The sequence below is a fragment of the Chiloscyllium plagiosum genome, unplaced genomic scaffold (genome assembly GCF_037043375.1).
Source record: "Chiloscyllium plagiosum isolate Xiang-an unplaced genomic scaffold, Cpla_swu_hap1 HiC_scaffold_3, whole genome shotgun sequence".
NCBI lineage: Eukaryota > Metazoa > Chordata > Chondrichthyes > Orectolobiformes > Hemiscylliidae > Chiloscyllium > Chiloscyllium plagiosum.
The window spans coordinates 149,866,274-149,881,157 of record NW_028270141.1 but is presented as its reverse complement, the minus strand read 5'-3'; the positions used below and the strand labels follow the sequence as shown (position 1 = coordinate 149,881,157).

Sequence of the window (14,884 nt, the reverse complement as noted above, 5' to 3'; positions counted from 1 at the left end):
ACGCCTCATCTTCCGGCTAGGAACCCTCCAACCACAAGGGATGAACTCGGATTTCACCAGTTTCCTCATTTCCCCTCCCCCCAGCCTGTCTCAGTCAAATCCATCAAATTCAGCACCGCCTCCCTAACCTGCAATCTTCTTCCCGACCTCTCCGCCCCCACCCCAATCTGTCCTATCACCCTCACCTTGACCTCTTTCCACCTATCACATTTCCGACGCCCCTCCCCCAAGTCCCTCCTCCCTATCTTTTATCTTAGCCTGCTGGACAAACTTTCCTCATTCCTGAAGAAGGGCTAATGCCCGAAACGTCGATTCTCCTGTTCCCTAGATGCTGCCTGACCTGCTGCGCTTCTCCAGCAACACATTTCCATCTCTGCCCACAATCAGACATATCTATCTGAATCTATCCACCATCAGACATATCTATCTGACTCTGCCCACCATCGGACATATCTATCTGACTCTGCCCACCATCGGACATATCTATCTGACTCTGTCCACCATCGGACATATCTATCTGACTCTGTACACCATCAGACATATCTATCTGACTCTGCCCACCATCGGACATATCTATCTGACTCTGTCCACGATCAGACATATCTATCTGACTCTGTCCACCATCGGACATATCTATCTGACTCTGCCCACCATCGGACATATCTATCTGACTCTGTCCACCATCGGACATATCTATCTGACTCTGTCCACCATCAGACATATCTATCTGACTCTGTCCACCATCGGACATATCTATCTGACTCTGTCCACGATCAGACATATCTATCTGACTCTGTCCACCATCGGACATATCTGTCACCATTAGTGGGCGGCACGGTGGCACAGTGGTTAGCGCTGCTGCCTCACAGCGCCAGAGATCCGGGTTCAATTCCCGCCTCCGGCGACTGACTGTGTGGAGTTTGCACGTTCTCCCCGTGTCTGCGTGGGTTTCCTCCGGGTGCTCCGGTTTCCTCCCACAGTCCAAAGATGTGCAGGTCAGGTGAATTGGCCATTCTAAATTGCCCGTAGTGTTAGGTAAGGGGTAAATGTAGGGGTATGGGTGGGTTGCGCTTCAGCGGGTCGGTGTGGACTTGTTGGGCTGAAGGGCCTGTTTCCACACTGTTAGTAATCTAAGTAATCTAAGAAATATCCATCTGACTCTGCCCACCATCGGACGTATCTATCTGACTCTGCCCACCATCGGACATATCTGTCTGACTCTGCCCACCATCGGACGTTTCTATCTGACTCTGTCCACCATCAGAAATATCTATCTGACTCTGTCTACCATCGGACATATCTATCTGAATCTGTCCACCATCAGAAATATCTATCTGACTTTGCCCACCATCGGACATATCCATCTGACTCTGTCCACCATCGGACATATCTATCTGACTCTGTCCACCATCGGACATATCTATCTGACTCTGTCCCCCGAAAGACATATCTGTCTGACTCTGCCCACCATCAGAAATATCTATCTGACTCTGTCCACCATCGGACATATCTATCTGACTCTGTCCCCCGAAAGACATATCTGTCTGACTCTGCCCACCATCAGAAATATCTATCTGACTCTGCCCACCATCGGACATATCTATCTGACTCTGTCCCCCGAAAGACATATCTGTCTGACTCTGCCCACCATCAGAAATATCTATCTGACTCTGCCCACCATCGGACATATCTATCTGACTCTGTCCCCCGACAGACATATCTGTCTGACTCTGCCCACCATCAGAAATATCTTTCTGACTCTGTCCACCATCGGACATATCTATCTGACTCTGCCCACCATCGGACATATCTATCTCACTCTGCCCACTATCGGACATATCTATCTGAATCTGTCCACCAGTGGACATATCTACCTGACTCTGCCCACCATCGGAGATATCTATCTGACTCTCTCTACTATCAGACATATCTATCTGAATCTGTCCACCATTGGACATATCTACCTGACTCTGCCCACCATCAGACATATCTATCTGACTCTGTCCACCATCAGACATATCTACCTGACTCTGTCCACCATCAGACATATCTATCTGACTCTGTCCACCATCAGTGGTATCAGTCTGACTCTCTCCAACATCAGACATATCTGTCTGACTCTATCCACCATCTAACATATCTGTCTGACTCTGCCCACTATCGGAGATATCTACCTGTCTCTGCCCGCCATCGGACATATCTATCTGACACTGTCCCCCATCGGACATATCTACCTGAATCTGTCCACCATCCGACATATCTATCAGAATCTGTCCACAATCAGACATATTTATCCGACTCTGTCCACCATCGGACATATCTATCTGAGTCTTTCTCCCATCGGACATATCTATCAGATTCTGTCCACCATTGGACATATCTATCTGACTCTGTCCACCATCCGACATATCTATCTGACTCTGCTCACCATCCGACATATCTATCTGACTCTGCCCACCATCGGGCACAACTATCTGACTCTGCCCACCATCGGACATATCTATTTTTTTTCTTTTTTTTTCTCTTTCTTTTAGACACAAAGTGCACGAATCTTTATTCAAATTCCATCACCAGGAAGATGGGAAAACACCCGGGTGGACAGTGACAAACACTGTCCTTCACATCAAAGGGCAGTGCTGTGTGATCAAAACAGTGAGGGGGAGGGTAGGGACTAAATGAAAATAGAGTTGGAGGGAGAAATGATGCACTCCACTCCCTGCGGCGCCCACCTCTCCCTGAACAACTCCAGTGTGTTGGTTGACACCGCGTGCTCCTTTTCCAAGGACACCCGGGCCCTAACGTAACTGCGGAAGAGGGGCAGGCAGTCGGCCCTAACGACCCTCTCCATGGCCCGCTGCCTGGACCTGTTAATGGCCAGTTTGGCCAGGCCCAGGAGCAGACCCACGAGGAGGGCTTCAGACCTGCCATCGGACATATCTATCTGAATCTGTCCACCATCGGACATATATATCTCACTCTGCCCACCATCCGACATATCTATCTGAATCTGTCCACTATCGGGCATATCTTCCTTACTCTGTCCCCCATCGGACGTATCTCTCTGACTCTGTCCCCCATCGGTCATATCTATCTGGCTCTGTCCCCATCGATCATATCTATCTGACTCTGCCCACCAGAGGTCATATCTATCTGCCGCTGTCCACCATCAGATGTATCTATCTGACTCTGTCCACCATCAGACATATCTTTCTGACTCTGCCCACCATCGGACATATCTATCTGACTCTGCCCACCATCGGACATATCTATCCGAGTCTGTCCACCATCAGACATAACTATCTGAGTCTGTACACCATCAGACATATCTATCTGACTTGTCCACCATCTGTCATATCTATCTGACTCTGTCCACCATCAGATATATCTATCTGACTCTGCCCACCAGCAGACATATCTATCTCACTCTGTCCACCAATCAGACATATCTATCTCACTCTGCCTACCATCGGATATATCTATCCGAGTCTGTCCACTATCAGACATATCTATCTGACTCTGTCCACCATCAGACATATCTATCTGACTCTGTCCACCATCGGTCATATCTTTCTGACTCTGTCCACCATCAGACATATCTATCTGACTCTGTCCACTATCGGACATATGTATCTGACTCTGTCCACCATCGGGACATATCTATCTGACTCGGTCCCCCATCGGACATACCTATCTTACCCTGTCCACCATCGGACATATCTATCTCACTCTGTCCACCAATCGGACATATCTATCTCACTCTGCCTACCATCGGACATATCTATCAGATTCTGTCCACCATCGGACATATATATCTCACTTTGTCCACCATCCGACATATCTATCTGAATCTGTCCACCATCCGACATATCTATCAGAATCTGTCCACAATCAGACATATTTATCCGACTCTGTCCACCATCGGACATATCTATCTGAGTTTTTCTCCCATCGGACATATCTATCAGATTCTGTCCACCATCAGACATATCTATCTAACTCTATCCACCATCAGATATATCTATCTCACTCTGCCCACCATCGGACATATCTATTTTTTTTTCTTTTTTTTTCTCTTTCTTTTAGACACAAAGTGCATGAATCTTTATTCAAATTCCATCACCAGGAAGATGGGAAAACACCCGGGTGGACAGTGACAAACACTGTCCTTCACATCGGACATATATATCTGACTCTGTCCCCCATCGGACCTATCTACCTGACTCTGTCCCCCATCGGACATATCTATCTGACTCTGCCCACCATCGGACATATCTATCTGAATCTGTCCACCATCGGACATATATATCTCACTCTGCCCACCATCCGACATATCTATCTGACTCTGCCCACCATCGGTCATATCTATCTGCTGCTGTCCACCATCAGATGTATCTATCTGACTTTGTCCACCATCAGACATATCTTTCTGACTCTGCCCACCATCGGACATATCTATCCGAGTCTGTCCACCATCAGACATAACTATCTGAGACTGTACACCATCAGACATATCTATCTGACTTGTTCACCATCGGACATATCTATCTGACTCTGTACCCAATCGGACATATCTATCTGACTCTGTCCACCATCAGACATATCTATCTAACTCTATCCACCATCAGATATATCTATCTGACTCTGCCCACCAGCGGACATATCTATCTCACTCTGTCCACCAATCGGACATAACTGTCTCACTCTGCCTACCATCGGACATATATATCTGAGTCTGTCCATCATTGGACAAATCTATCAGATTCTGTCCACCATCGGACATATATATCTCACACTGCCCACAATCGGACATATCTATCTGAATCTGTCCACCATCTGTCATATCTATCTGACTCTGTCCACCATCGGACATATCTATCTGACTCTGTCCACCATCTGTCATATCTATCTGACTCTGTCCACCATCGGACATATCTATCTGACTCTGTCCACCATCGACATATGTATCTGATTCTTTCTCCCATCGGACATATCTATTTTACTCTGCACCCCATCGGTCACATCTATCTGACTCTGACCACCATCTGCCATATCTATCTGACTTGTCCACCATCGGACATATCTATCTGACTGCGTCCACCATCAGACATATCTATCTGACTTGTCCACCATCGGATATATCTATCTGACTCTGCCCACCATCGGTCATATCTATCTGACTCTGTCCACCATTGGTCATATCTATCTGACTCTGTCCACCATCAGACATATCTATCTGACTCTGCCCATCAGCTGACATATCTATCTCACCCTGTCCACCAGTCGGACACAACTATCTCATTCTGCCTACCATTGGACATATCTATCTGACTGTGTCCACCATCGGACATATCTAACTGACACTGTCCACCATCAGATATATCTATCTGAATCTGTCCACCATCCGACATATCTATAAGAATCTGTCCGCTGGGAACTCGACACAGCTATTAATGTTGGCAAACGGTTGTAACAATTTGCTCGTCCTTTTTGGATTCATTGCAAATGCCTCAGTCCACACTGAATGGTTATCTCTTACAGTGAAGAGCTCACTCCCTTGAAGTGGTCAGAATGTAGCCTCCATCACACTCCAACTGGCCATTCCCATGTTTGGAAAGATACTGATGGTTGATTCTTTCCTAAAGTTTGTCACCCTCTCTCCTGTTTTACTGGGTCTTCTACAACTTTGTCTAACTCTGGCCACACAGACAGAGACACAAACATAGATAGACAGTGACCCAGATAAACACATACACAAAGAGACACTGTCACACACAGAGAGACAGATACGGATAGACAAGTGACCCAGATTAACACATACACACAGAGACACTGTCACAGACAGAGACACAGACACAGATAGACATGGACCCAGATAAACACATACACACACAGACACAATCACAGAGACACAGACAGACAGTGACCTAGATAAACACATACACATAGAGACACAGTCACAGACAGAGACACAGACACAGAGACACAGATTAACACATACACATAGAGACACAGTCACAGAGACACAGACAGAGATAGACAGTGACCCAGATTAACACATACACACAGAGACACTGTCACAGACAGAGACACAGACACAGATAGACAGTGGCCCAGATTAACACATACACACAGAGACACAGTCACAGACAGGCACACATGTACACACACACACATAGATATACATGCACACACACACAGGCATTCACATGCATACACACAGGCCCACAGACACACATGCACACAAACACACACTGAGACAGATACATACACACACACCTAGACACGTGCACACACACAAACAGATGCATACACACATACACGAACCTGAGCTCACAGATGGGATGAGATTCTGGCAGTGAGTGTCAGTAGAGTCATAGAGATGTACAGCACAGAAACAGACCCTTTGATCCAACCCGTCCATGCCAACCAGATATCCCAACCCAATCTAGTCCCACCTGCCAGCACCCGGCCCATATCCCTCCAAACCCTTCCTATTCATATACCCATCCAAATGCCTCTTAAATGTTGCAATTGTACCAGCCTCCACCACATCCTCTGGCAGCTCATTCCATACATGTACCACCCTCTGTGTGAAAAAGTTGCCCTTTGGTCTCTCTTATATCTTTCCCCTCTCACCCTAAACCTATGCCCTCTAGTTCTGGACTCCCCGACCCCAGGGAAAAGACTTTGTCTATTTATTCTATCAGTGCCCCTCATAATTTTGTAAACCTCTATATGGTCCCCCTTCAGCCTCCGACGCTCCAGGGAAAAAAATCTCCAGCCTGTTCAACCTCTCCCTGTAGCTCAAATCCTCCAACCCTGGCAACATCCTTGTAAACCTTTTCTGACCCTTTCAAGTTTCACAACATCTTTCCGATAGGAAGGAGGCCAGAATTGCATGCAATATTCCAACAGTGTCCTAACCAATGTCCTGTACAGCCGCAACATGATCTCCCAACTCCTGTACTCAATACTCTGACCAATAAAGGAAAGCATACCAAACGCCTTCTTCACTATCCTATCTACCTATGACTCCACTTTCAAGGAGCTATGAACCTGCACTCCAAGGTCTCTTTGTTCAGCAACACTCCCTAGGACCTTACCATTAAGTGTATAAGTCCTGCTAAGATTTGCTTTCCCAAAATGCAGCACCTCGCATTTATCTGAATTAAACTCCATCTGTAACTTCTCAGCCCATTGGCCCATCTGGTCCAGATCCTGTTGTAATCTGAGGTAACCCTCTTCGCTGTCCACTACACCTCCAATTTTGGTGTCATCTGCAAACTTACTAACTGTACCTCTTATGCTCGCGTCCAAATCATTTATGTAAATGATAAAAAGTAGAGGACCCAGCACCGATCCTTGTGGCACTCCACTGGTCACAGGCCTCCAGTCTGAAAAACAACCCTCCACCACTACCCTCTGTCTTCTACCTTTGAGCCAGTTCTGTATCCAAATGGCTAGTTCTCTCTGTATTCCATGAGATCTAACCTTGCTAATCAGTCTCCCATGGGGAACCTTGTCGAACGCCTTACTGAAGTCCATATAAATCACATCTACCACTTTGCCCTCATCAATCCTCATTGTTACTTCTTCAAAAAACTCAATCAAGTTTGTGAGACATGATTTCCCACGCACAAAGCCATGTTGATTATCCCTAATCAGCCCTTGCCTTTCCAAATACATGTACATCCTGTCCCTCAGGATTCCCTCCAACAACTTGCCCACCACCGAGGTCAGGCTCACTGGTCTATAGTTCCCTGGTTTGTCCTTACCACCCTTCTTAAACAGTGGCACCACGTTTGCCAACCTCCAGTCTTCTGGCACCTCACCTGTGACTATCGATGATACAAATATCTCAGCAAGAGGCCCAGCAATCACTTCTCTAGCTTCCCACAGAGTTCTCGGGTACACCTGATCAGGTCCTGGGGATTTATCCACCTTTAACCGTTACAAGACATCCAGCACTTCCTCCTCTGTAATATGGACATTTTGCAAGATGTCTCCATCTATTTCCCTACAGTCTATATCTTCCATATCCTTTTCCACAGTAAATACTGATGCAAAATATTCATTTAATATCTCCCCCATTTTCTGTGGCTCCACACAAAGGCCGCCTAGCTGATCTTTGAGGGGCCTTATTCGCTCCCTAGTTTTGTCCTTAACATATTTGTAAAAACCCTTTGGATTCTCCTTAATTCTATTTGCCAAAGCTATCTCATGTTCCCTTTTTGCCCTCCTGATTTCCCTCTTAAGTATACTCCTACTGCCTTTATACTCTTCTAAGGATTCACTCGATCTATCCTGTCTATACCTGACATATGCTTCCTTCTTCTTCTTAACCAAACCCTCAATTTCTTTAGTCATCCAGCATTCCTGATACCTATCAGCCTTTCCTTTCACCCTGACAGGAATATACTTTCTCTGGATTCTCATTATCTCATTGCTGAAGGCTTCCCATTTTCCAGCCATCCTTTTACCTGCGAACATCTGCCTCCAACCAGCTTTCGAAAGTTCTTGCCTAATACCGTCAAAATTGGCCTTTCTCCAATTTAGAACTTCAACTTTTAGATCTGGTCTATCCTTTTCCATCACTATTTTAAATCTAATAGAATTATGGTCGCTGGCCCCAAAGTGCTCCCCCACTGACACCTCAGTCACCTGCCCTGCCTTATTTCCCAAGAGTAGGTCAGGTTTTGCACCTTCTCTAGTCGGTACATCCACATACTGAATCAGAAAATTGTCTTGTACGCACTTAACAAATTCCTCACCAGTACTTACCTGTTTGCCATCTTTGTCTCGACAGGGCGTTAAAATAACCTGGGCACCTGGGAACAGGCTGGCAACAGAGAGACACTGCTGGTTCTGATGGATCTGCTGGTCTCGGGTATATATCCATTCCTGGAGAGAGATTAAAAACAGCGAATGTCAGTCCCTGTTGAAGATGGGACCTGGGCTTTGGCACAGGCCCCAATACCATCAGCTGCAGTGGGTCACAAGACAGAGACACTGACCCTGATACCATCAGCTGCTGTGGGTCACGGGACAGAGACACTGACCCCGATACCATCAGCTGCTGTGGGTCACGGGACACAGACACTGACCCTGATACCATCAGCTGCTGTGGGTCACGGGACAGAGACACTGACCCCGATACCATCAGCTGCTGTGGGTCACGGGACAGAGACACTGACCCCGATACCATCAGCTGCTGTGGGTCACGGGACAGAGACACTGACCCTGATACCATCAGCTGCTGGGGGTCACGGGACAGAGACACTGACCCCGATACCATCAGCTGCTGTGGGACACGGGACAGAGACACTGACCCCGATACCATCAGCTGCTGGGGGTCAGGGGACAGAGACACTGACCCCGATACCATCAGCTGCTGTGGGTCACGGGACAGAGACATTGACCCCGATACCATCAGCTGCTGGGGGTCAGGGGACAGAGACACTGACCCCGATACCATCAGCTGCTGTGGGACATGGGACAGAGACACTGACCCCGATACCATCAGCTGCTGGGGGTCACGGGACAGAGACACTGATCCCGATACCATCAGCTGCTGTGGGTCACGGGACAGAGACATTGACCCCGATACCATCAGCTGCTGGGGGTCAGGGGACAGAGACACTGACCCCGATACCATCAGCTGCTGTGGGACACGGGACAGAGACACTGACCCCGATACCATCAGCTGCTGTGGGACACGGGACAGAGACACTGACCCTGATACCATCAGCTGCTGGGGGACACGGGACAGAGACACTGACCCCGATATCATCAGCTGCTGTGGGTCACGGGACAGAGACACTGACCCCGATACCATCAGCTGCTGTGGGACACGGGACAGAGACACTGACCCTGATACCATCAGCTGCTGTGGGACACGGGACAGAGACACTGACCCCGATACCATCAGCTGCTGTGGGTCAGGGGACAGAGACACTGACCTTGATACCATCAGCTGCTGGGGGACACGGGACAGAGACACTGACCCTGATACCATCAGCTGCTGTGGGACACGGGACAGAGACACTGACCCCGATACCATCAGCTGCTGTGGGTCAGGGGACAGAGACACTGACCCCGATACCATCAGCTGCTGTGGGTCAGGGGACAGAGACACTGACCCCGATACCATCAGCTGCTGGGGGTCACGGGACAGAGACACTGACCCCGATACCATCAGCTGCTGAAGGTCACGGGACAGAGACACTGACCCTGATACCATCAGCTGCTGTGGGACACGGGACAGAGACACTGACCCTGATACCATCAGCTGCTGGGGGACACGGGACAGAGACACTGACCCCGATACCATCAGCTGCTGGGGGTCAGGGGACAGAGACACTGACCCCGATACCATCAGCTGCTGGGGGTCATGGGACAGAGACACTGACCCCGATACCACCAGCTGCTGGGGGACACGGGACAGAGACACTGACCCCGATACCATCAGCTGCTGTGGGTCACGGGACAGAGACACTGACCCCGATACCATCAGGTGCTGTGGGTCAGGGGACAGAGACACTGACCCTGATACCATCAGCTGCTGTGGGTCACGGGACAGAGACACTGACCCCGATACCATCAGCTGCTGGGGGACAGGGGACAGAGGCACTGACCCCGATACCATCAGCTGCTGGGGGTCAGGGGACAGAGACACTGACCTTGATACCATCAACTACTGGGGGTCACGGGACAGAGACACTGACCCCGATACCATCAGCTGCTGGGGGACATGGGACAGAGGCACTGACCCCGATACCATCAGCTGCTGGGGGTCACGGGACAGAGACACTGACCCTGATACCATCAGCTGCTGTGGGTCAGGGGACAGAGACACTGACCCTGATACCATCAGCTGCTGGGGGTCATGGGACAGAGACACTGACCCCGATACCATCAGCTGCTGGGGGTCACGGGACAGAGACACTGACCCCGATACCATCAGCTGCTGTGGGTCAGGGGACAGAGACACTGACCCCGATACCATCAGCTGCTGGGGGTCACGGGACAGAGACACTGACCCCGATACCATCAGCTGCTGTGGGACACGGGACAGAGACACTGACCCCGATACCATCAGCTGCTGTGGGACACGGGACAGAGACACTGACCCCGATACCATCAGCTGCTGGGTGTCACGGGACAGAGACACTGACCCCGATACCATCAGCTGCTGTGGGTCACGGGACAGAGACACTGACCCCGATACCATCAGCTGCTGTGGGACACGGGACACAGACACTGACCCCGATACCATCAGCTGCTGTGGGACACGGGACAGAGACACTGACCCCGATACCATCAGCTGCTGGGGGACACGGGACAGAGACACTGACCTTGATACCATCAGCTGCTGTGGGTCACGGGACAGAGACACTGACCCCGATACCATCAGCTGCTGTGGGTCAGGGGACAGAGACACTGACCCCGATACCATCAACTGCTGGGGGTCACGGGACAGAGACACTGACCCCGATACCATCAGCTGCTGTGGGTCACGGGACAGAGACACTGACCCCGATACCATCAGCTGCTGGGGGTCATGGAACAGAGACACTGACCCTAATACCATCAGCTGCTGAAGGTCACGGGACAGAGACACTGACCCCGATACCATCAGCTGCTGTGGGATACGGGACAGAGACACTGACCCTGATACCATCAGCTGCTGGGGGTCATGGAACAGAGACACTGACCCTGATACCATCAGCTGCTGAAGGTCACGGGACAGAGACACTGACCCCGATACCATCAGCTGCTGGGGGTCAGGGGACAGAGACACTGACCCTGATACCATCAGCTGCTGGGGGTCACGGGACAGAGACACTGACCCCGATACCATCAGCTGCTGGGGGTCAGGGGACAGAGACACTGACCCCGATACCATCAGCTGCTGAGGGTCACGGGACAGAGACACTGACCCCGATACCATCAGCTGCTGGGGGTCACGGGACAGAGACACTGACCCCGATACCATCAGCTGCTGTGGGACACGGGACAGAGACACTGACCCCGATACCATCAGCTGCTGTGGGTCACGGGACAGAGACACTGACCCTGATACCATCAGCTGCTGTGGGTCACGGGACAGAGACACTGACCCCAATACCATCAGCTGCTGTGGGTCACGGGACAGAGACACTGACCCCGATACCATCAGCTGCTGGGGGACACGGGACAGAGACACTGACCCCGATACCATCAGCTGCTGTGGGTCACGGGACAGAGACACTGACCCTGATACCATCAGCTGCTGTGGGACACGGGACAGAGACACTGACCCCAATACCATCAGCTGCTGTGGGTCAGGGGACAGAGACACTGACCCCGATACCATCAGCTGCTGTGGGTCACGGGACAGAGACACTGACCCTGATACCATCAGCTGCTGTGGGTCAGGGGACAGAGACACTGACCCCGATACCATCAGCTGCTGGGGGTCACGGGACAGAGACACTGACCCTGATACCATCAGCTGCTTGGGTCAGGGGACAGAGACACTGACCCCGATACCATCAGCTGCTGTGGGTCACGGGACAGAGACACTGACCCCGATACCATCAGCTGCTGTGGGTCAGGGGACAGAGACACTGACCCTGATACCATCAGCTGCTGGGGGTCACGGGACAGAGACACTGACCCCGATACCATCAGCTGCTGTGGGACACGGGACAGAGACACTGACCTTGATACCATCAGCTGCTGTGGGACACGGGACAGAGACACTGACCTTGATACCATCAGCTGCTGTGGGACACGGGACAGAGACACTGACCCCGATACCATCAGCTGCTGGGGGACACGGGACAGAGACACTGACCTTGATACCATCAACTGCTGGGGGTCACGGGACAGAGACACTGACCCCGATACCATCAGCTGCTGGGGGACATGGGACAGAGGCACTGACCCCGATACCATCAGCTGCTGGGGGTCACGGGACAGAGACACTGACCCTGATACCATCAGCTGCTGTGGGTCAGGGGACAGAGACACTGACCCTGATACCATCAGCTGCTGGGGGTCATGGGACAGAGACACTGACCCCGATACCATCAGCTGCTGGGGGTCACGGGACAGAGACACTGACCCCGATACCATCAGCTGCTGTGGGTCAGGGGACAGAGACACTGACCCCGATACCATCAGCTGCTGTGGGTCACGGGACAGAGACACTGACCCCGATACCATCAGCTGCTGTGGGACACGGGACAGAGACACTGACCCCGATACCATCAGCTGCTGTGGGTCACGGGACAGAGACACTGACCCTGATACCATCAGCTGCTGGGGGTCAGGGGACAGAGACACTGACCCCGATACCATCAGCTGCTGTGGGTCACGGGACAGAGACACTGACCCCGATACCATCAGCTGCTGGGTGTCACGGGACAAAGACACTGACCCCGATACCATCAGCTGCTGGGGGTCACGGGACAGAGACACTGACCCTGATACCATCAGCTGCTGTGGGACACGGGACACAGACACTGACCCTGATACCATCAGCTGCTGTGGGTCAGGGGACAGAGACACTGACCCTGATACCATCAGCTGCTGTGGGTCACGGGACAGAGACACTGACCCCGATACCATCAGCTGCTGTGGGACACGGGACAGAGACACTGACCCCGATACCATCAGCTGCTGTGGGTCACGGGACAGAGACACTGACCCCGATACCATCAGCTGCTGTGGGTCACGGGACAGAGACACTGACCCCGATACCATCAGCTGCTAGGGGACACGGGACAGAGACACTGACCTTGATACCATCAACTGCTGGGGGTCACGGGACAGAGACACTGACCCCGATACCATCAGCTGCTGTGGGTCACGGGACAGAGACACTGACCCCGATACCATCAGCTGCTGTGGGTCACGGGACAGAGACACTGACCCCGATACCATCAGCTACTGTGGGTCAGGGGACAGAGACACTGACCCTGATACCATCAGCTACTGTGGGTCACGGGACAGAGACACTGACCCCGATACCATCAGCTGCTGGGGGTCATGGAACAGAGACACTGACCCTAATACCATCAGCTGCTGAAGGACACGGGACACAGACACTGACCCCGATACCATCAGCTGCTGTGGGTCACGGGACAGAGACACTGACCCCGATACCATCAGGTGCTGTGGGACACGGGACAGAGACACTGACCCTGATACCATCAGCTGCTGGGGGTCACGGGACAGAGACACTGACCCTGATACCATCAGCTACTGAAGGTCACGGGACAGAGACACTGACCCCGATACCATCAGCTGCTGGGGGTCAGGGGACAGAGACACTGACCCTGATACCATCAGCTGCTGGGGGTCACGGGACAGAGACACTGACCCCGATACCATCAGCTGCTGTGGGTCACGGGACAGAGACACTGACCCTGATACCATCAGCTGCTGTGGGTCACGGGACAGAGACACTGACCCCAATACCATCAGCTGCTGTGGGACACGGGACAGAGACACTGACCCCGATACCATCAGCTGCTGTGGGTCACGGGACAGAGACACTGACCCTGATACCATCAGCTGCTTGGGTCACGGGACGGAGACACTGACCCCGATACCATCAGCTGCTGGGGGTCAGGGGACAGAGACACTGACCCTGATACCATCAGCTGCTGGGGGTCACGGGACAGAGACACTGACCCCGATACCATCAGCTGCTGGGGGTCAGGGGACAGAGACACTGACCCTGATACCATCAGCTGCTGGAGGTCAGGGGACAGAGACACTGACCCTGATACCATCAGCTGCTGTGGGTCAGGGGACAGAGACACTGACCCTGATACCATCAGCTGCTGGGGATCAGGGGACAGAGACACTGACCCTGATACCATCAGCCAGACTC

General features: G+C 51.5%; 1 protein-coding gene across 1 annotated transcript in view; it reads right to left on the bottom strand.

The window, feature by feature from the left end:
• Positions 1-14,884, bottom strand: part of galnt14 (UDP-N-acetyl-alpha-D-galactosamine:polypeptide N-acetylgalactosaminyltransferase 14 (GalNAc-T14)) — a 433,271-nt gene that overhangs the window by 101,516 nt on the left and 316,871 nt on the right. The window contains exon 14 of the mRNA XM_087984284.1: positions 8,782-8,901. Coding sequence (XP_087840410.1) covers positions 8,782-8,901 — 120 coding nt within the window. The remainder of the gene's footprint in view (positions 1-8,781; positions 8,902-14,884) is intronic.